General features: G+C 39.2%; 1 protein-coding gene across 4 annotated transcripts in view; it reads right to left on the minus strand.

Annotated features, from left to right (window-relative positions):
- LOC145354025 (triple functional domain protein) overlaps positions 1-24,295 on the minus strand; it is a 641,321-nt gene that overhangs the window by 281,657 nt on the left and 335,369 nt on the right. For all 4 annotated transcript variants that reach the window (XM_080205115.1, XM_080205124.1, XM_080205134.1 and 1 more), the window contains 3 exons: positions 15,080-15,271; positions 13,376-13,545; positions 7,702-7,876 (listed from right to left, as the gene is read on the minus strand). In XM_080205115.1, the coding sequence (XP_080061241.1) occupies positions 7,702-7,876; positions 13,376-13,545; positions 15,080-15,271 (537 nt within the window). The remainder of the gene's footprint in view (positions 1-7,701; positions 7,877-13,375; positions 13,546-15,079; positions 15,272-24,295) is intronic.

The following is a 24,295-nucleotide window of genomic DNA, read 5'->3' on the forward strand; positions in this document are numbered from 1 at the left end:
CAGACAAATTGGATGATTCATTTTGTATAACCTATGACAGCTAGTTATGTGAAATTGTGGGTACTGTTCTGAGGGGTAGCACAACTCAAATTTACTCACCAACATAAACTGATTGAAAATATTTGTGATTCTAATTAGCAGCATTAATTTTAACATCTGCACAATGGTTCTTTTTTAAATTACTGTATTTCATCTTCCTTTCCAATCTGCTCCCATCTTCTGCTGCTACTTTTGTTGCTAGTCCCTCACAATCTGAGTGTCCTATAGCATATCATCCATTAACAACATTCTTCTTGTGTCAGTAGACACATGCGTACAATGGTATGTTATTTGATGGTAGAGGACATTAGAACCAAACATTCGCCTTGCCCAACATTTAACGCATGTATTTTCTAAGAAAAGTTATCATTGGGGGTGGAAAACTTGACTAATTCAAAGTATTTAAGCTAATTATAAGGCTCTACTTAGCATAAACCAGGGGTTAAACCTGTGATTTTCTGGTCAGGTTACTTTGCCATCATCAGGGTCAGGTCTACGTATTAAACTATTAACAATATTACAGTATTTTGATTACTATTAAAAATGCCTTTAATTTGCTAATCATTGCCCCTAAAAACATCATGCCATTTGTTCTCTTTTCCTTTGAGTTTAAAAGACAACCTATATCCATCGTTTGTTTTTGTGTAGTTACAGGATTCAGGACAGAAGGCAAGATTAAAGAAAAAGGATTGAACATTTTCTCTTCAGACTAAGCCATTTTCTAAGCAATTTCAGAAAGCAAAGTTCCACAGGCGACTAAGAATGATGCACAAAATACATTGAGTCGCTATTTCTACAAGATGAAATGAAACTGATTCCCTTTTCAGTCATTCTCCTTTCTTTGTGGAAATAGCTCCCACAAGATTAGTAGGTAGTTAGCTCAGTTGGCTGGATAGCTGGTTTGTAATGCAGGGCGATGCCAATAGCATGGGTTCGATTCCTGTACTTGTTGAGGTTATTCATGAACACCTGCTTTCTCAACTTTGTTCCTCGCTTGAGTATGGTGGTCCTCAGGTTAAAAATCACAACCAGTCACCTCTCCCCCTCAAAGAGGAACAGCCTTTGGTCATCTGGGTCTCTAGCAACTTTACCTTTTACTGTTTTGTTAGCAAGCCGTGATTTCTACTGGAGATTACTAATTGCACGTCACTACACCTGAACACCCAAATTGGATTGCTGAAAATACGCAAACCAAAAAATATAAAAAGTTTCATAGTATTAATGTAGGAGTATATTAACCCACAACAATCCTAATGAAAATATGAACTTGGCCATCAGATAAAAATGAACAATTCTATCTCATGAATGAAAAAAATGACTGATTGAAATTTGATCAATCAGTTGCCTAGCAACAGTTCATTAGAATCTTTAAAACAGTAATTAAAGAAACTTAACTTTTAAGAATTATTATCTCATCCATGTGATGAGTTTTTTTTTAATGGATTAAGTCATATGTCAATACATGCCCTCACAACGCGCCCAGCCAAGGGGAAAGTTTATTGAGCTCTTGAAAGGCTAATTAATTGTCGCTGACCACAGCCAACATTTTGGACTTGTTTTTAAAGAGACAAATAATTAGTAAAACCATATTATGATTAATCACTCCAGTAGTTAAAGTGCATCAATAAATTTGGAAGCAGTTGTTTTCAGCGTCAAAGTTGTGGAATCCCTTAGTTGTAATTTTTGTTAAGCCTATATTACTGCCAGTTCTGGATGTATGTAGAATAAAACTATGAGAAAATTCAACTCTGATAATAAAGCAGATAACATTTTAAATACTAGACTGTGTTTGCAAATAATGTTATTTGTTCAATGTTCATTCAATATGCACAATGCTCTTAAAAAGAAACACCAAATCTAAGATTTCACAAGCTAGGTTAATGATTGGTCTCCTTTACTTATCTGGAAAGCCAAACACACGTATACAAATATTATATATATTTGAAACGTCCATTTGATTTTTATATGCATTTACTGAGACATGCACCAAATGGCATAGGAAATAATAATTGTTGTTGTTGATTGTGATAGGAGAATTGAAATTAAAATAGGCTGAGAGTATTCAAAGTGACAGAAACTTGGGACTTTTGACCACAGAGAAATTTTTGATAAACAACAATTAACTCTAGAGTGAAGGCGGACCAGAGATAAAAGAAACATAGTAAGAGAAATTGTGCTTATTCAAATCTTGCACATGATCGGATTAAGAGTTGGAAGTCTGACAGCCGGAAGTGATAGGCAAAGTCAAAAATCTACTTTGATCTCTCTGTCCTTCCAAGTGTATTATTTAATTATGTTAAAATCTAAAATATTTTCATACAAACTGAGATTGGGGTTGTTTCTAGAATTTTTTTTTACTGTGAAAGTAATCAATATAGCATTTCATTGAATTCAGCAACTACAGTAACATCTATACTGCACACTGTCACAATAGCTGTCAGCATCTTGATTCAAGGCAAGTATATCACAAAGTATTATAACCCTCAATTTGTGTTATTTGTTCAGTTAGCAAGTGACAATACGAGAGATGAAATCAACAGGTTTTCAGCTAAAATTGACATTCAATTACACAATGACCATAATATGAAATTAGAAGAATGAGGGGAGATCTCATTGAGACGTATAAGATGATGAATGGGATGGATAGGATAGAGGTGGAGAGACTCTTCCCGCTCAGAAAGGACAGTAGGACTAGGGGGCACAGCCTCAAGATAAAGGGGGGGCGGTTTAGAACGGAGTTGAGGAGGAACTTCTTCACTCAAAGGGTGGTGAATCTCTGGAATTCTCTGCCCGTTGAGGTGGTGGAGGCTGCCTCGCTAAATATTTTTAAGACGCGGGTTGATGGGTTTTTGATAAGAGAGGGGATTAAGGGTTATGGGGAGAGGATGGGAATGTGGAACTGAGCCACGGCAGATCAGCCATGATCTTATTGAATGGCGGGGCAGGCTCAAAGGGCCAGATGGCCTACTCCTGCTCGTATTTCTTATGTTCTTATGAAATGAGTTAATTGATTCGGAGACCAGGGTCCTGAATCTCAATAAAGGTAATGATGGTATCAGGCATGAATTGGCTATGATGGACAGGAAAACTGCAAGGAAGGACAGAGGACAGGCAACGGTAGGCATTCAAAGAATTAACAGGTGAACTCCAAAAGTTGTTTATTCCCATTTGGCACAAGAGGTTGGAAAAACTGTGGCCAAACTATGGATTACTAGAGAAATTAGAGATAGTATTGAATTCAGAGAAGAAACATACAAATTGGCAAGAAAAAACAATTGACCTGAGGCTTGGAAGCTGTTTAAAACCCAGCAAAGGTATGCCAAGGGATTGTCAAGAAGGGGAAAATACAGTATAAAACTAAAATGGCGGGGAACATAAAAACTGATTAAAAGTATCTATAGGTATGTAAAGAGAAAAAGAGTAGCAAAATATCAAATGTAGGCCCCTTAAGTCAGAAACAGGGGAATTCATAACAGGGAACAAAGAAGTTCTGAGCAACACAAGTTTTAGTGAGGAGCCAAAGGAAATCAGTATTATTAGGCTTTGGAGAAATTATTGGTATTGAAGGCAGATAAATCTCCAGGGCCTGATAATCTACATACCAGAGTAATTAAGGAAGTGACTGTAGAAACAGTAGATCCAAACTAGTCTGGCAGGGGGAGGGGACACAGAATATTGGTGAAATAGAGACACATTACGTTACAGAAAAAGAAACAAGTCAACGTGAGTTCGGCTACGTTGAGTGTAAAGAGAGTAAGGCAAGGCTGGATGGTCTTTATGTTAGTACTAGGAGTGCAATAGGCAAGACTGATGAGTTAAAGGCATGGTTTGACACATGGAAGTTTGATATTTTTGCCATCGCAGAAACATGGTTGAGGGAAGGGCGGACTGCCAACTCAACATTCCAGGGTACAGGATCTTAAGGCGAGACAGAGGAGGGTGTAGAAAGGGAGGTGGTGTAGCACTATTAATTAAGAGTCAATTACTTCAATAAGGAGAGGTGATGTCTTGAAAGGGTCTTCAAACGAGGCTTTGTGGGTGAAACTTAGGAATGTTAAGGGAGCAGTTACAAAACTGGGACTGTATTATAGGTCATAGCGGTTTATAGCATGGAAACTACCCCTTTGGCCATGCTGCTTTTTTTAAAAAAATCCCTAAGTTAGCACCAATTGCCTGCATTTGGCCCATATCCCTCTAAACCCACTGTCTAAACACTTTTTAGAAGACGAAATTGTACCTGCCTCTACTACTACCTCTGATAACTTGTTCCAGATACTCACTACCCTTTGTATAAAAAAATTGCCCCTCTGGACCCTTTTGTATTTCTCCCCTCTCGCCTTAAACCTATGCCCTCTAATTTTAGGCTTTAGATCCCCAAAGAGTCAGCAGAAAATAGAGAAATTAATAAGTAGACAATTCACAGAAGTGTACAAGAGTAATATTTGAGTAATTGTACCAGTGGATTTCAACTTTCCCAACATAAATTGAGATAGTCATTGGGTTAAGGGTTTAGAGGGAGCAGATTTCCTGAAATGTATCCATAGGAGTTTTTTGTATCAATATGCAGAAGGCCCAACATGGTTCTGGGGAACGAATCTTGACAAGTGTTAAATGTGGCAGTGGGGGGGCATTTTAGTGATTGTGACAACACAGTACGGTTCAAATTTGTTAAGGACAAGGAGAAAGAGGTCTGCAAAAGATGGTTTTGGATTGGGGGAAGGCAGATTTATTAAAATAAAACAGGACCTGGCCAAAGTTTCATGGGAACAGCTCCTTGCAGGTAGTACCCTGTAGGGGGAACCGTAGGAACAAGAAATTCAGGAAACCCTGGATGTCTAGAACAATTCAGGACTGGATGAGAAAGAAGGGAAAGGCTTTTAGGAAGTCCAAATGGAGCAATTCAGCTGTGGCCCATAGGAAGCAGAAGAGGGAAGTTATGAAAGCAATTAGAAGAGCAAAAAGGGGGCATCAAAAAGGACTTACGAACAGGATTAAGGAGAATCCCAAGATATTTTATAAGTGCATTAAAGGGAAGAGGTTAACCAGGGAAAGAGTAGGACCAAGGAGGAAATGTGTGCGTGAAGCCACAGGATATTGGAAGAGTGTTAAGTGAATACTTCACTTCGGTCTTCAATCTGGAAAAGGAAAACATAGGTACAGAATTCAGGAAAAAAGACTGAGGAATTTGCAATTTGACATAGGAAATGGAGAGGTATTGGAGGCTCTGATAGGCTTACCAACAGACAAATCCCCTGCCCCAGATTAACTGCATCCCAGGCTGCTGGAAGAGGCAAAGCAGGAAATTGCTGGGGCCCTGACAATTTTTTAATTCCTCTCTGGCCATGTGGAAAGTGTCAGAGGACTGGAGGACGGCTAATGTAGTTCCACTTTTGAAGAAGAGTAGTAGAGATAAACCTGGAAACTACAGACTGGCGAGTCTCATGTCAGTGGTAGGGAAACTACTGAAGTAAATTCTGAATGAGAGAATTAATATCCACTTGGAAAGGCATGGGTTAACTAGGGATAATCACACTAAGAAGTCTCACAACACCAGGTTAAAGTCCAACCAGTTTATTTGATAGTAAACCCACAAGCTTTAGGAAATGCTGTTCCTTTGTCAGGTGGGTGGAAGGTTCTGATCAGAGAAGGCATATAAAGGCACACACAGTTTACAGGATACTGATTAGAATGCAAGACTTGCATTAGAATCCTGAGATGCAAGGGTTAGAGGGATTAACGGGTAAATATCTAGGGATATGGGGGTAGGGCCTGGGTGGGATTGTGGTTGGTGCAGACTCGATGGGCCAAATGGTCTCTCTGCACTGTGGGGTTTCTACGATTCTACGAAAAGGCTAAGGCGGACAGGATTGGGATGCATAAGAATATGAGGGGTACGGACAGGGTGACAGCTGCTCTCCTTGGTTGAGGGGTCAATCACGAGGGGGCATAGTTTTGGGGATCTATGGTAGGAACCCAACTGTTCACATTATTTTTTTTAAACAAAGGAACTAAACACATCATCTCCAAATTTGCAGATGTTACAAAGTTGACTAGGAGTATGATCGATCAGGTGGTGATTTGGGCAGCCTAGTGAGTGGGCACATAGAATATAATGTGGATAAATGCATGGTTAATCTACTTCGGTAGTAAAAATTGGAAGGCAGATTATTATCCGAATGGGTGCAAATTGCAAGAATTTGATACTCAGCGAGTTCTTGGTGTCCTTTGGCATCAGTAACTGAAAGTAAACTTGTAAGAACAGCAGGCAGTAAAGAAGGCAAATGTTATGTTAGCTTTCATAGTGAGACGATTTGAGTATAGGAATAGAAATGTTATCCCCCACAGGGCATTGGTGGGGGGAGTGGGGGGGGGGGGGGGGACATTTGGAGAATTTTGTGCAGTTTTGGTGTCCTTATCCGAGGAAAGATGTTCTTACGATAGGACTGCAGCAAAGGTTTATCAGATTGATACCTGGGATGGCAGGATTGTCATTTGAGGAGATACTAAATTGGTTAGGATTACATTCAGTGGAATTTAGAGGAGTGAAAAGGGACCTCATAAAAACTTATACAGTTCTAACAGGATCAGACAGGACAGATTCAGAATGTTGCTAATTATAGAATCATCACAGAATCCCTTTAGTACCGAAGGAGGCCATCAAGCTTACACCAATCCACCCAGCCCCAATTCCCTTAGCGCCACTTATTTACCTGGCTAATTCCCCTAAACTACACATTTTGGGACACTAAGGGGAAATTTAGCATAGCCAATCAATCTAATTCACACATCTTTGGACAGCGGGAGGAAACTGGAATACCTGGAGGAAACTCATACAGACACGGGGAGAATATGCAAAGTCCACACAGTCACCCGAGGCCAGAATTGAACCCAGGTCCTTTGCACTGTGAGGCAGCAGTGCTAACCATTGTGCCACTAATGGTGATAGAGTCCAGAAGTAGGGGTCATACCTTGGAGGATAAAGGATAAATATTTTAGGATTGAGGTGAGGAGAAATTTCTTCACCCAGAGAGTGGTGGCTCTGTAGAATTCATTACCTCAAAGTAGTTGAGGCCAAAACATTGTGTGATTTCAAAAGGGAACTAGATATAGCTGTTGGGGCTATAGGGATCAAGAAATATGGATAGAGAAAGGCAGGATCGGGGTATTGAATCTGATGATCAGCCATGATCATAATGAATGGTGAAACAGATTCAAAAGACCAAAAGGTGCTTCTATTTTCTACGCATGTTTCTTTGTAAATATTTAGAATTAACCAGTTTGCAAAAAATTGACTCAAAAAAATAAGGCAGCTTGAGGTACTGGTAAACGTGACTGCAATCCTGTTGAACTTTTGATTGCTAAATCATTTAAAGAGAGCTGAGAGAATTCTATCTAATTGGAGCAATAAAGAGCAACAACGGTGCTACATGCCATTGCTGTGCTAAAATGCAAGAAGAGCATGGGTGCATCAGTGCCTGTACCTGCCTTGTAGTTTAGGAGATGGTATGTACAGAAGAGTAAATGGAATGTAACTTTCTACTGAAAAAGGAAAGAAAATCAAATAGGTGATAGCATGGAAATAATTACTCCAAAGACTCAGAGATCAGCAAGTTAAATCAGATGTTTCAAAAAAACCTATATTTTTCTCTATGTGATACCTACATCTATTGCATCCCGTTCAAATACTCGGAGCTGAAGGAAGAGATCTAGTTTGATCTTGCGCTCCTGGAAAAGGTCTTCCATCTGTGCCTGGGCTTCATCCAGCTGCTGAAGAACACTCTCTATATGATTAATGGAGCTGTTGTGTGGAGTCTTGTTGCTTGAAATGGCGGAATCCCTAACAAGAAGATGACAATAAGGTAACTGCAACCAGCAATAACACAATGACTAAATACATGATACATTTTGCAAACAAAACTCTTTAAAACCTTTGAAGCTGTTACTTCAAAGTCAATTAACTTGTTGACATTTCCATTTAGTATCCCATTACCCTATCAATAAGATAAAGCATATTTCAATTGAGAAACATACTGTATTTTCTAAAATGCTGAAAGGAGAGGACAACGAGAGCAAAGACAATTGCAGGCCACCAGCAGCCCTCACTAATGTTGCTTTCATCGCCATTGGATCTTTGGCAAAGGGTCATCTGGACTCGAAACATCAGCTCTTTTCTCCCCTTACAGATGCTGCCAGACCTGTTGAGATTGTCCAGCATTTTCTCTTATGGTTTCAGATTCCAGCATCCACAGTAATTGGCTTTTATCCAGTGTTTGAACAAGATGTTCGGATTGTTTTCCTTATAGCAGAAAAGGCTATGAGGAGATTTGATAGAAGGGTTTATAATTATAACTACATAGAAAACGGGAACAGGAGTGGACCACTCGGCCCTTCAAAGCTGCTCCACCATTCATTATGATCACGACTGATCATCCAGCTCAATTACTCAAACCTGCTTCCTCCTCCCATATCCTTTGATCCATTTAGCTCTAAGAGTAATATCTAATTCCTTCTTGAAAACATACAATGTTTTGGCCTCAAGTACTTTCTGTGGTAGAAACTTCAACAGGCTCACTACTCTCTGGGTGAAGAAATTTCTCCTTAACTCAGTCCTAAATGGTTTACCTCATATCATTAAACTGTGATCCTTGGTTCTGGACTCCCCTGTCATTGGGAACATCCTTCCTGCATCAACCCTATCTAGTTCTTTTAGAATTTTATAGGTTTCATATAGAATATAATCATAACTGACTAAATCTTTCCTCATATGGCAATCCTGCAATCCCAGGAATTAGTCTAGTAAACCCTCCACAGCAAGAACATCCTTCCTCAGATAAGGAGACCAAAACTGCACACGGTATTTTAGGAACATGAGTAAAAACTAAGATGAAGTGCATTGTCCTTTGAAAAATCTGGCAGACTTGATGGGAATGAATAGCCTCTTTCTGCATGGTATTATCCTATCCTCTGCAACTGAGACAGTTTGTTTCTTCCATTCAAGTGTGGCAAGTTAAATGCAGAGTCAAATTCTCTAAATTCCGCTCTATTTATGTGCCTCAGTCATAACCTTAGCAGAGCATCTTCAACTGCACCAGTGTTCCATTTTTAATTTCCCATGTTAGCTGCACATGGACAAAGGGAAGTGCAAAATGAGGGACAGTATTGTTCTTTTGGGCCCATGCTTGTGAAGAAGTGTCCAAATTCATTGAATGCAAGACACTCAGAACAATGGACTATTTAAGGTGATTTAAGTCAAATCCCATTTTCATTTGATAGGATTCAGGGATTTTTTTTTAAACCAGCATTGCTACTTCACTGGTTGAGAACAGCCAACTCAACAAGGCCCAAATCCATAAAGAATAATGTTTCTATGGATGGCTTTTTTTAAAATGAAAATCATATGCTTCTTAGATCAAGCCTGGGCAGTATTGTAAAATAATGCTATAGAAATAAAATAAATCTCTCGTGCTTGAACACAGAAGACATGATATGGAAAAGAGCAAGCTTTCTATTTTAATATTATAAAAAGGAACAAATCCTTTATGGCAATATTCTTAATGAGGCATGCAAAATCTACTGCCCATGAAATACTATGAATTTTTACATAATATTGGATTTGTTCCAATATCCCAATACTTTATTCTGCATTTTAATATGTGACAATTTAACTCTGCTATCAGTTTACTGTCAGTGTATCTTTCATATATCAGTGGGAACAGTGGCTATGAAACTAGAATTAAAATCAAAGCATTCAGATCACCAATGCAACTAAATGCACAAAAGCAATATAAATTTCCAAAATCTGATAATTGCCTTAACTTTCTTCAGATTTATACATTTATTTTAGATTAAAAAATGTTGTTTTTAAGATTTATTTATTCCAAGAGAAATGCATTCCCGCCCTCCTTATTAAAATTGAAACCAAAAAAATGCTGGAAATACACATTAATTCAATCAGAGAAGGAACTGCTGGGCATTTTGAGCATTTTCACTCTATTTCAGGTTTCCACTGTTTGGAGTTTATTTTCTTGTAGCCTCCATTTGATTAATCTCTGCATGCCAAGCACGTTACCTTGCATAAACTCACAGCAGTGTGTGGAAGTAAATACTAGTGGTAAGATGAGGCACGAACATGTAGAGACACTTACTCCAAGGCCTCTGCCATTCTGCTGGAATATGTACAAGTAGGTTGGGTTGATCAAGTTTCTCTAAGTCTGACTCCTTGGACTGCATATATGCCCAACTGACTTTGACAAGATAGTGCAGATTTTTTTAAAAATTGCATCTGAGACATGAGTACTACTGTTAAGTCCAACATTTATTGTCCATTCCTAATTGCCCCGGAAAAAGTGAGCCACCTTCTTGAATTCCTGCAGTCCATCTGGTGTAGGTACAGTCACATTGCTTTGAACAAAGGAGTACCAGGTTTTTGACCCAGTGACAGTAAAGGAGCTGCGATGTAATTCCACGTCAAACTGGTGTGGCTTGGAGGGGAACTTGCAAGTGGTTGTGTTTCCATCCACTCTTATTCTTCTAGGTGATACAAATTGCAGGATGAAGCAGCCTTGTCACGTTTCTGCAGTTCATCTTGCAGATGGTACACATTGATTGCTATGTTTTCTTGATGGAGGGAAGCAAATGTCTTAACGTGTTGAATGGAGCACTAATCAAGCAAGCTGTTGTGTCCTGGATGATGTGGAGCTTCCTGAATCTTGTTGGAGCTGCAGACTATTCTGTCACACTGATTTCACGGAATAAGAATTTAAAGCACAGAAAGAGGCAATTTGTTCATCTGTTCCTCAATAGCTGACAAGTGCAATCCAGCCTAATCTCAATTTATACCTCCACTCTTGCATTGTAGCTTATGTTTCAATGGGGTGTTGGGGAGAGTTACAGAACAAAGAGATCTGGGGGTCAATGTTCATAGTTCCTTGAAAGTGGAGTCACAGGTGGACAGAATAGTGAAGAAGGCATTCGGCATGCTTGGTTTCATCGGTCAGAACATTGAATACAGGAGTTGGGATATTTTGTTGAAGTTGTACAAGACATTGGTAAGGTCACACTTGGAATACCGTGTGCAATCCTGGTCACCCTATTATAGAAAGGATATTATTAAACTAGAAAGACTGCAGCAGAAAAGATTTACTAGGATGCTACCGGGATTTGATAGATTGAGTTATAAGGAGAGGCTGAATAGACTGGGACTTTTTCCTCTGGAGCGTAGGAGGCTGACCTTATAGAGGTCTACAAAATAATGAGGGGCATAGACAAGGTCAATAGTCAATATCTTTTCTCAAAGGTAGGGGAGTCTAAAACTAGAGGGCATAGGTTTAAAGTGAGAGGGGAGAGATACAGAAGTATCCAGAGGGCCAATTTTTTCACATGGAGGGTGGTGAGAGTGTCTGAACAAGCTGCCAGAGATAGTAATAGAGGCAGGTACAATTTTATCTTTTAAAAAGCATTTAGATAGTTACATGGGTATGATGGACATAGAGGGACATGGGCCAAATACAGTCAATTGGGATTAGCTTAGGGGTTTTATGAAAAAAGGACGGCATGGACAAGTTGGGTCAAAGGGCCTGTTTCCATGCTGTAAATCTCTTTGACTCTATTGTTTTATTTTGCCTCTACCACCCTTTCAAACAGTGAGTTCCAGATTCCCACCATCCTAAGTGAAAAACTTTCCCCTCGAAACCTCCAATAGTTTATTCTAATCTATATTTCCTAGTTATGGATGCTTCAACCAAGGGTATTCCCCTTCATATCCATTTTTTCTAGATCCCTTAATTTTATATATTTCAAATAGGGCACCTCTCTGCCTGACTAAGTCATCCTGACTTGAAGTGTTGTCTCTATTCTCTCTGCACAGATGCTGTCAAACCTGCTGAGATTTTCTAGCATTTTCTGTTTTACCTCTCAGCCTTTTCTGTTCCAAAGAAAACAATCCCAGCTAATCCAATCTTTCCACACAATTAAAATTTACTAGTCCAAATAGCATCCACGTGAACAATTTCATGCTCTCTCTAGTGCAACGGTATTTCCTATTGCGTGGTGAGCAGAACTCCATGCTTTCCCAAAGGTAGGGATCTCTGAAACTAGAGGGCATAGATTTAAGGTGAGAGGGGACAGATACAAAAGAGTCCAAAGGGGCAATTTTTTCCACATAGAAGGTGGTGAGTGTCTGGATCTGCCAGAGGTAATAGTAGAGGAAAGTACAATTTTGTCTTTTAAAAAGCATTTAGACAGTTACGTAGGTAGATGGGTACAGAGGGATATGGGCAAAACAAGGGCAATTGGAACTAGCTTAGTGGTTTTAAAAAAGCGGCAACATGGACAAGTTGGACCGAAGGGCCTATTTGCATGCTGTAAATCTCTAATACTACCTCTCTCACGATATTAATTTCATTAAGGAACATTCCCAGCCTCAAAAATGGCAGTGTCCAGCACATCAGCACAAAAGACAAGATTGAAGTATTTGGAACCAGCATCATCCAGAAGTGCTGAGTGGAGGATGGAGGAGTCTGGTACATCAAATGCAAGGTATGATTTGGTAAGCATGACTATTTAAGGTGGTTGCTTGACTCATCTGGGTTGCTCTCCCAATTTTTGTACAAGGCCCTAGATGAAAGAGCAAATGACTATGCAGGTTTGACTAAGCAACGTGCACTTTTATTGTTTTCCAAGCTGAGATCAATGTCAGGAATTTCATGCAGTTTTGTTTTTATTCAACTTGTTTGTACTGGTTTGATATAGCTAAGTGGCTTGCCTGGCCATTTCAAAGGTAAGTTAAGGGTCAACCACATTGTTGTAGATGTGGAATCATATCTAAGTCAAACTGGGGAAGGATGGCAGATTTCTTTCCCTGAAGAATATTAGTGAACCAGGTATATTTTTACTACAATCCAGCAGTTTCATGATCATCATTACCAAGACTAGCTTTTTATTCCAGATTTAATAATTGAATTAAAGTTTCCTCAGCTGATGTGGTGGGATTTGTTTTTAATTGCATCCTAAAGGAAGAAGATAGCATTTTGAACCAAATTTCTCACTCCCTTGATGCAGTTCAGTCTCAAAATCTTAACTTCTGCATTAAGCTATGTTTTTACCATTGCTCACTTAACAACAATTTTAGGAGATTGCATCCTTTGAATCAAACCCTCAGGTTTACACTGCTATAACAGCCTCACTATCCCAGTGACAGAAATGTACACCAGTTTTTCGCCCATCTACAATCCTGTCACCAAGACAAGAGAAGGGAATTTAGCCACGCAAATTGTCATCAGGAACTGGGAGTTCAAACCAAATGAAACTCCGACGAACTTAAAATTTTATTGCCAACCTCAATTGTTGGATTAGATCCTCCCCTTCTTTGATGACATTCACTGTCACTTGCAGGGTTGTCTGCTGCTGCTGCCCAAAGCGTTTGATCAAATCCTGCACTGCCTCCACTGATTCAGCATACACATCATCTAGGAGTTCCTTCTGCAAATCCTCCAGCCATGTCCAGAGCTGCAAAACAGCAAACATGCACAGCAGACAAAACATTAATAAAGTGATTGAGGACAAATTTGAGGAGGAAAATATTCTCCTGCACACATCTCTGTAAAGCTCCAGTTGAACTGAGTTCCTACCACATAGGTTTAGGATTTTCTTCATGTGGACCAGAGACCAGTCACAGTTTTCTGAAAAAACAGACCTATGCTCTTATATTTTCTGCTTTTCGATCAGCCAAATACAATGAGCAATACCTTCCTACTTAAAATGTATTGCAAAATGATCTACTAATGGACATTTTACAGCACCTAGATTTAATTTCCGCTCCTGTTTAATCAGTATTATCACCTTATGAGGTCCAAAGCTCATGGTCATGTTTAAATTATTGAGATTACATGGAGAACGAACAAAGGGAGAAGCTTTGAAAAAAATCTCTCAGAAAGAAAGGCATTATGGAATGGTATAACCCAGGTTCAAATCTCCCATCCTGCCAAGTTCCTGGTGAACTGCAATGCAAAGTCCATGATAGGAGGAGAAGGGTGTTTCTTCACTACACTTTTAATTTCCTGCTAGCCAATAGTCAAAACTCACACCATGCATGATTTTGGAAAAAGGCTACTTTTATTTTACTCATTAAAGCTAATTTCTCGAGGTGGCGGTGGGCAGCTGCCTTTTTGAACCCCTGCAGTCCACATGGTGCCAGTATACCTACAGTGCTTTTAGGGAAGAAGTTGCAGGATTTTGACCCAGTAACTGTGAAGGAACAGCGATACGTTTCTAAGTCAGGATGGTGCTGAGGCGGTCCACTGTATCTGCTGCCCTTGTCCAGCCAAATTCTACTGCAATAACTCCCCAGATAACTTTAACACTTCCAACATGATAGAGACAAGCATTCGTCCAGGAATTTCCTTACCTTGTTAGTAACAATCAAGACTAACCCACAAAAACCTCTGGTCCCACCAACTCCTCATCGTGGAGACTTAGATTCCTCAACAAAAACTACAAGATATTACTGAAGGTTTTAGTCAGCAGTCTGGATGCAGTTCCATGACCACTAATAACAGCAGTCAAACAGCGTCACCATTCATATCCGCAGGATGTGTTTCCAATTTCCATTACAAACATGGTCACATAAATTTCTGATGGAAAATTTTGACAGGACTTTTGTGCAGAAATGGGACTTCATAGAATCATACAGTGCAGAAGGTGGTTATTCGGCCCTGCACCGGCCACATCCCAACCAGGCCCTACTCCCTTAACTCAGCATTTGCCCTATCTGATCCCCTGACACTGAGATGCAATTTAGCATGGCCAATTCACCTAACCTGCACATCTTTGCTCTGTAGGAGGAAACCAGAGCACCCAGAGGAAACCCACACACACATGCTGAGAATGTGCAAACTCCACACAGACAGTGCCCAAGCCGGGAATCGAACCCAGGTTCCTGGCACTGTGAGGCAACAGTGCTAACCACTGTGCCACCGTGCAGCCCAGTGACTTTCAATACATTAAACAGATATACTTAAGGGAAAATGAAATGTTGTCTCACCTCTTTGACATGGGTGTGAAAAGAGACGGACATATCCAATAGAATCTTCCGCTGTTCCACTCTTCTGACAAAGTCCTGAATCCGATCTTCCAGTTGATGGGCTGCCTGGTAAATCTCTTCAGGGTCACACTCCCCAGTCTGAGCCAATTGCTCTGCTGCTTCCAGGAGTTTATCTGCATTAGTGTATGTATTCTAAAGAAGAAAATAATGTTTCTATATTTCCTGGTATCCATTCAATTGAACTCTGCAATGCAACATCAATTATACAAAATGCTGCTAACTCAATTGGAGCAGGTTTTTTTAATTCAAAATGTTAACTTTAATGTTCAATTAGCAATTTGCATAGAAGCTTAGAGAATACACAAGGAAATTTGGACAGTTTTTTTCACATTAATACTGGAAGTTTTCATAGTTTAATTCTGTACTGAATGTTACAAAATACTGTGCTCTACAGAATGACAAGGTGGAATTTGCATAATTCCTTATATATTGAGCTAATTTAAATTAAGCCACAAAAGAAACAAAGTGTATGAAAACTAGGCTTAGAGACAAGAAGAAAGAAAGAGCAAACACATGAGTAAAACACACCTTCAATTAGTTTACACAAGGGCAAAATACTGCAGCAGTTGGAAGCCCGAAATAAAAACTGAAAATGCTGGAAATACTCAGTAGGTCAGGCAGCATCTGTGCAGAGAAACAAAGTTAACATTTGACATGAAAAGTTCTGATGAGGAGTCTTTTGTTAAATTGCAGACTTGGACAGATAGCATCTAGGGGTCCATTGATTCCATGTTTGAAGTAAGCTTCAAACAATGGGTAGATGTGAATTCCACGGAAAGGTGCTGTCTGGACATGTCAAATCCATGAGGTGGCCACACACTCAGGGTGATTTGAACATTCCAGAAGCTTAGATAGCTCCTTGAACAAACAAAGATCACCTGACCTCTCAGCAGCCATCTTGGCCCCTTTCTAAGTACAGTCCATTTAAATTCCAGACATGTCAACAGGAAAACAGTCCATGTTTGAAGTTACAAATTGAATATACCTTCACTGAGCATGACACAGGGAAGGAACAGCATATACATTCTTTAAACTTAGAAAATATACAGGATCCATAAAGATTTGGAAATACACTTGTTTTTTTAAAGTTAACGACAAAGCCTTTTAACGTTAATTCTGCACTGCGACCCGCTTTCCTGGTGTGGAACTCTGGACTCTGAAATGTTATTTTAAATAACACTTGGCCACTGTGATATTAAACAACGCTTGGCATGAAAGCGTCCAGGTCAGTAACTGAGCTCTGCTGAAACAGCAATAAAGACATTTCAGTTGACCTCAGCTCCCCTGTTAACTCCTGCTGGACTGTGTACATGTGTATAAGTCTGAATGCTTAGCATCAACAAAGAGCACAACTATGAGTTGAGCCAATGCATACACATCTTCCCAGCCTGGGTGGAAATGCTGATGATCTGAGAAGTAACAATGTGACTATACTTGTATCTTTTGTACACAGCCACATTTGTTTTCCACCAAACACTTCAGGGCCCCATTGTAACATGGTTTCCTGAGGTCTGGACCAGAGCTCCAGTGTACTACTAAATCTACCAGCAATGTTTTATATATTGTGTTCACTATTGTAAACAAATAAGCCAGTTGTGAATATCTAATGAATCCTACATAACATACTATCATTCAATTCTAGCCAGAAAATGTAAAACATTTGTCATTAGAGATATATGGCAGTGAAAATCTACACCAACCTTTGTACTGGTATTACATCCATAGGATTTTCAGTGCAAAACCAGAAATTTGTTGTCTTTAAATAATGATGAAACCATTTTCAGCCTGCATCTTAAGTGTTAACTGTGTGGTGGACAGCTTGGACTAGCAATGCAGAAGTTTAAACTTTAAATTCCAATATTACACGTTCTTAAAGAAAGTTTAAACAAATTTGATGATGTGTGCTAACTGTAGGGTGGCGAAAAAAATGAAACAATGAATTTCTGTACAACTTCATCTGATTGCCTATTACTGTCTTTCCCTTCTGAGAAGCTTTGCAAAAATCCCTACCTAGCTGGGCCCACATGTAAAACCAGTCTCACATTGTGCGTTCGGCTAACAAAAGACAGCTCTAACAGTCTACCAAGTCATTTAATTATAAAACAATCTGAACTATTAACTCCTCAGCCAAAACAAGAAAATACAATAAATGATCTACAAGTCTATCCCAAGACCAATTTTTAAAATTCCTCTATTTGAGTCACTCCCTCAAAATTGTACAGTATTTTTAAAATAAAACCTTCCTTAAGTTTGTGTTCTTAGACAGCCGATTCATGCTAAGCTGGGAAAAACTTAAAAGAGTTTGGAAATTTAGCAAGAGTTAACAGAATAGCCAAAACTAAACATGAACTGATTGAGGGAGAACCAGAATGGATTTGTAAAAGATAAATCATAACTAACAAAGTCAGTTTGAACTTTTTGAAGCATTAGCAAACATGGTAGACAAAGAACTGCCTGTACAGGTTTACACAGCATATATGCAAGATTCTGCAAAAGAAACTGCTGACAAAAGCATTTGGATTTTGAGCTTGGATAAAGAATTAGTTAGGAGATAGGAAACAGAATAGGTATAAAATGATGTTGTACTGAAGTTGGCAGATATGATAAGTGTAGTAAGGCAAAAAGCTTTATCTATATTCATTATATGGTTACAGTAAAGAAAATGCTCTTCAGTCCATCATGTCCATGCCAGCTCTTTACAAGAGTAACTCAGCTTGCCCCACTTCCCCCGTTCTTTCTGTAGCTTGCAAATTTTCTTCCTTCAGGAACTTCTGCAATTCCCTTTTGAAAGTCATGACTGAAACTGCCTCCATCAACCTCTCAGACAGTGCGTTCCAGATCCATAATTTCCTTGCTTTACACTTATCAATCCATTATATAAAAATCCAGTCAAATTAGATAAATAAAATTTGCCATTTAAAAGTCTATGTTGGTTTTCCTTCATTAATCTCAACCTAAGTGGCTGTTAATTTTGCCTTGGACAATCACTTCTAAAATCTTTCTCAACAAGTTGATTAAATTTACTGGCATGGTTGCTGTGTTTATCTCACAACCTTTTATTGTACAAAGGTGTAATATTTAATTATTCAGTTCTATAGAAATTGAGTATTACTGAAAAAAGCTTGTTTAAGTCTTCATCTTGTACTCATTGATACAGTAGCAAGAACACCAATCAGGGTACAAGAGCTGGTTGGCCACATAAGAGATTGTACTCTGACAAGTAGCCAAGCAGACTAATTTTGCACTGTATATCGTGCAAACACATGAACAGGCCTGTATCTTCAGTCCCAAAAAGTGCCCAGCTAACCTCAAATTACCCTGGAGAGATAAAGTATCTCAAAAATGTGAGCAACAGGTGAGGCTAGCTGCATCATGCTGCTACTATATTAGCAACACAAGTTGCTTTCATGATACTGCTGTCAAGCCAAAAATACATTCTGCCTATCACTCAAACAAGTAATGTGATATATAAATTTCAGTGCCAGTGAGATGCTAGGTATGTTGGCCATATGTCCCAAACAATGGAGATCATAACAAATAGCATGTCACTTCCAGTATTCACAATGAACAAAGTACAGATGGTACCCAACTAACCCATGCTTGTGAAAGTCAAAACGTAACGTTCAATATTTGATGTGATTAGACAGCATCTGTTAAGTCATTCTCAGTGTGCTAAAAATTGTGCTGACAACTAATTTAAGTTTGTGTGTCGGATTCACTGTGTAGCGCATTTGAGTATACTGGAGACTACAAATATTAAGCACGGACTGCTATTTTTTGCGAACACAAAGAACATGCACGCACATTTTGCTGTTAGCTAAGCAAATCAAGTGAGAGCCATTCGCTGGTTGATTCCTCAGGCCAATGCCTTAATCAATCAGAGTCAAGTTGCCTGGTTTAATATTTTAAACACTACTTGTCAGTCAAATGTCAGTCAACATTGACTGGCATATTCTCCCTAGCAACACTTCCACCAATCAGATCTGCCAACCAATCAGCACTCGCTTCTCATAAAATATAAAATTTTGTTTACCTTGACATTGATATTCTGGTGATTGTCCCTGCAAGTGATGAGTGCTGGATGAAAATCTTTGATGAAATGTATTTTTTCAAGTGGTATGGCATTTGCAGTTTTACGGTACTCTGGCACCCTAATCTTAAAACTTTTTTAAAAAGTCTTTCTTCCGTTTTTGGGAAGATGCTTTGTTACTACAGCACCACCTGGTGACAGATGACCCCAGCTGATTGAATTAAAAATCTAATTAACTGAAGTTTTTTTTTCAGTAACCCTTGATAAAGACTCTAAAACTACATTTACTAATGATTTCAAATTAAAAAAACAAAATTGTAGAAACAGAAGAAAGTTTACACCAAAACCATGAACCTACATTTTCAGATAAAATTTGTCATTCCAGCATTTTTAAGAAAAATTGGAAGATTACAGTCAGTATCGCTGCAATTTTCCAGCATTACTTCCCTCAGCTTCCTTGAATACATCCCAACTGGTCTTACTGATTTATTAACTTTAAGTACAGGCAGCAATTCTAATTTTTTTAGCTCATCCAGTATCCAACAGATTAACATGATGCATCTAATGTGTAGTTAAAGAGAGACATCATTTGCTTTTCTTTTGAACCTACGTGCTTGGCTATCACCAATGTGTAAAAGAGACTCCAATGAGTAAGTTTCTCAGTGTCAGTACTCAGGAACCGCATTGGCAAGTCCTCAGACTGTGCCACTTTGTGAAAACAAAGGTTGGTGAGGACAAGATCAAAAACAGTAATCAATAATGATAACACTAAACACCCCTAAAAGATGTGACTCAAATATTATGTGGCAGTAGCAATAACAAATTGCATATTTTAGACAAAATGTAATCATCAAACTGAATTTGTGATAAAATTTAGTTGGTGACAGATCTGCAGAAAATGCTGGAACGACAAATTTTATCTGAAAATATTGGTTCATGGTTTTGGTGTAGGCTTTTTTCTGTTTAAATTTTTTAAAATTTCAAACATTAGTAAATGCAGTTTTAGAGTCTTTACCAAGGGTTACTGAAAAAAACCTTCAATTAATTAGATTTTTAATTCAATTAGCTGGGGTCATCTGTCACCAGGATTATACCGTAGTAACAGAGCATCTTCCCAAAAATGGAAGAAAGGCTTTTAAGAAAGGTTTTTATTGTTACTTAAGAAGCAAGTGTGACTATTTCAAATCAGTTCTTTAAATATAAAGAAATATACGGTGGGGCACAGAGAGAAATATGGAAATGAGAGAAAATAGAGAAAGTGAGAGATTTGCATTTATATCTTATTCTTCATAACCACTGAACATCTCAAAGTGCTTTACAGCCAATTAAGTACTTTTTGAAGTGTATTAATTGTTGTACTGCAGTGGTATTATGCAGGAAACACAGCATCTAATTTGCATTCAGCAAATTTCCACGAACATCAAGGTGTTCGTGGCCAGTGATGTTAATTGAAAAACAAATAAGGCCAAGACACAGGGGAAAACTCCCCTGCTCTCCTTCGAAGCAGTGCCCTGAAATGTTTTTACATCCACCTGAGCATACAGATGGACCCTCAGTTTAACATCTCATCTGGAAATCAGCACTTCCAACAGTGCAACCTTCTCAATACTGCAGTGGAGTGTCACCCTTGACTTTGTGCTCAAGCCTTGGAGTGCAACTTGAAGCCAAAACCTGGTGATTCAGAGGCAAGGATGGTATCAACAAAGCCACAGCTGACACCTGGATGAAAAAAAAGAAATGATTTTTCAGGTTGATGCGGTTTCTTCATAATTGGAGAAAATGGGGGTCTAACAGATTTTGAGCAAGTGCAGAAGTAAGGAAAGGAATGGCAGGGGATCAAAACAGGAAAGACAACATGGAAGTCCGTCATCCACTAAATTCATAGGAGTTCTTGAGCATTACCATCACAGTTGATGTCTTTCTCTTCTCTGCCTTTAAGTAATGTTGAACTGGGTCCAGAAGAATTAATCCCCAGAAGCCAAGGTAATACTGTGCCAATAAAGCCTCAAATTTTCAAATTTTTTTCCTTCTCCATTGGCTATAGGATGAAAATCATCTTGTGCCATCCCACCTCTTTAACTTAGCCTTATAGACGTGCATTCCACTGCATACAAACATTTCCTCTACATATAGTAATCACAAAGTCACATTCTTTTGCCAACATATTTAACCCATTCCCACAAATATTAAAACCATTAACAAATGCTAAAAACACTGAATGAACTTGGGCTGTTTTCCCTTGAGAGACGTCGGCTGAGGGGGGATCTAATAGAGGTTTATAAGATTATGAAGGGGATAGATAGAGTAAATGGTGGTAAGCTTTTTCCGCTACAAGAAATGGATAGAACGAGGGGTCACGGGCTTAGGGTGAGGGGGGCTAGGTATAAGACAAATATTAGAGGGCAGTTTTTCACGCAAAGAGTAGTGGGGGTGTGGAATGCACTGCCGAGTAAGGTGGTGGAAGCAGGCACGCTAGGGTTGTTTAAGAGTCACTTAGACAGCCATATGAGCGGGCTACATATAGGGGGATATAGTAGGCCTTACTGAACATTGTAGGCTTGGGAATACGTTTTGCCTCAGGAATGTTAGTCTTTGCCTGTTTAATAATGAATTTTTTTGTCTCCACAGGCATTTAAGTCCAGCAAGGGGCATGCAGGCGGCAGGTTGTAGTGGGCTGCTCTTGGATGTTGCTTCGGGAGTTGCCTATTGCTTCATGTCGTTAGTGTGCTTAAACTGGACCATCTCGAGGGCAACATGACAGCTCAGAGACTATCTCTGTTGCTGTGCGGACACATGGATTTGGGCCTGTGTCTGTGGGAGTTTGCACGTTCTCCCCGTGGTTGCGTGGGTTTCCTCCGGGTGCTCCGGTTTCCTCCCACATCCCCCAAAGATGTGCTTTTAGGCTGATTGGGTACTAAAATTGTCCCTAAATTGGACCTCCCTGATCCTCGCACGTTAGGCGTAGACTAAAATCATGAATAGGTCACTGAGATAGTAGGACGGCGGCGCGGGCTCGTTGGGCCGAAGGGCCTGTTTCCCGTGCTGTGTTGTTCTTTGTTCTTTGTTCTTACAAACATAACACCAGAAAATAAAAGTTTCCTTCCGATAAAGGTCAATTAAAACAATGCATGGTTTGTTTAAACATAAGGTATCATTCGAAGAACAAACTACTTCTAGCCATGTTTTCAAACAAAGCTGCTGAATACAACTATGAGGCAACTTAAGTTGCAAAACCATTAAAAGTTGTTTCCCAACTGCCTCAATTACCCATTATCTCACAAATATAAATTCAAACTGAACTCTAATTTGTAATGTGGTTAAAGAATAAAGTCCAAACGTGTTACAAGTCAACAACTAACACTAAAAATAAGTAGAATTATCAAAATCCTATATTATTTTAATTCTTACTGAAATGCTCGACAGGGTAGCACAATAGCACAGTGGTTAGCACTGCTGCTTCACAGCTCCAGGGACCTGGGTTTCTTTCCCAGCTTGGGTGATCGTGTAGAGTTTGCACATTCTCCTCGTGTCTGCGTGGGTTTCCTCCAGGTGCTCCGGTTTCCTCCCACAGTCCAATGATGTGCAGGTTAGGTTGATTGGCAATGGTAAAAAATTGACTTAGTGTCCTGAGATGAATAGGTTAGAAGGATTAATGGGTAAATGTGTAGGGATATGGGGGTAGGGCCTGGATGGGATTGTGGTCAGAGCAGACTCAATGGGCCCAGTGGCCTCTTTCTGCACTGTAGGGTTTCTATGATTCGATGACAGACTCATCTTTTCATAAGCAGCCTGGTTCGCAGTGTTATTTGGGAGGTCAACGTTTGTATATCAGACAGAAAACAATGGAAAAGTTTCAGCAGGAGGGGTTAGGGCGTGAAAGGGGGGGGATGGGGAAATCCATCTATAAATTACTATGCTTCAAAGAAGTATTTTCTTCAGGGCAAAAGATCCACATAAAATGTATTGGGAACTCCCATAGGAGTAGAAATAAGAACAGTAATTTACAAACAAGAACATTTCTCCAAAAATATACAACTTGAATTGATTTCTGAAATGGAAACAATTTGCTTCTGTGCCTTAGATATACTTTTAGGTGTTCTCTGTAGCATGCAAGATGGGTTTTTTTTTGAAGCAGCTTTTAATAAAGCTTACAACTTGCAACTTCGTGTTGAGTTTAACTTTTGTTTTACAAAATTATCATAAATGAATAACTTTGAGCAGTGAAATGACACAGAATAAACAAAAAGTTTCAAAATGAGCACTGTAAAACTGCAACAGCTGTAAGTTGATTTTTATCAACCTGGCTCAATGGTAGCAGCCCCGCCTCGAATCTAGTGGCAACTGTTGACTTTTTCTATAAACATGCTATATGTATGTTTAACCAAGTCAGGTTAGTACCATGTTATATTTGCAAAGTAAAAGCAAGTATCTTGTAACTCAAGCATAGATCACCACCAACCTGTCCTGATCCCTCCATACTGATACTATAGTTAAGAAAGCCCACCAATACCTCTACTTTCTCAGGAGGCCTTGTAAATTTGGCACGTCCAGTATGACTCTTGCCAATTTTAACAAATGCACCATAGAAAGCATCCTTTCCAGATTATCACAGCTTGGTATGGCTCCTGCTCTGACCAAGACCGTGAGAAACTACAAAGGGTTGTGAACATAAGCCAGTCCATCACACAAACCAACCTCCCATCCATTGGCCATGTCTATTCTCCAGCTGCCTAGGCAAAGCAGCCAGCATAATCAAGGACCCCATGCACCCTGGACATATTCTCATGCACCTTTTTCTGTCAGGAAACAATACAGATGTCTGAGGTCACAAATCAACCAACGCAAGAACAGCTTCTTCCCTGTTGCCATGAAACTTTTGAATGGACCTGTCATATATTAAGGTAATCTTTCTCTACACCCTAGTTGTAGCATTATATTCTGCACTCTCTCCTTTCCTTCTCCCCTATATTTATCTGTATAGCATGCAAGAAACAATACTTTTCACTGTATTCCAATACATGTAACAATAATAAATCAAATCAGAGTTGTGCAGAGGCTTGCCTTAGTACATTCTGCTGTATCCCAAATCTTCCTCACAATGCTAAGCATTTACTTCCTTATCCACC

This window comes from Carcharhinus amblyrhynchos, chromosome 2 (assembly GCF_965287045.1).
Source record: "Carcharhinus amblyrhynchos chromosome 2, sCarAmb.v2.hapA, whole genome shotgun sequence".
NCBI lineage: Eukaryota > Metazoa > Chordata > Chondrichthyes > Carcharhiniformes > Carcharhinidae > Carcharhinus > Carcharhinus amblyrhynchos.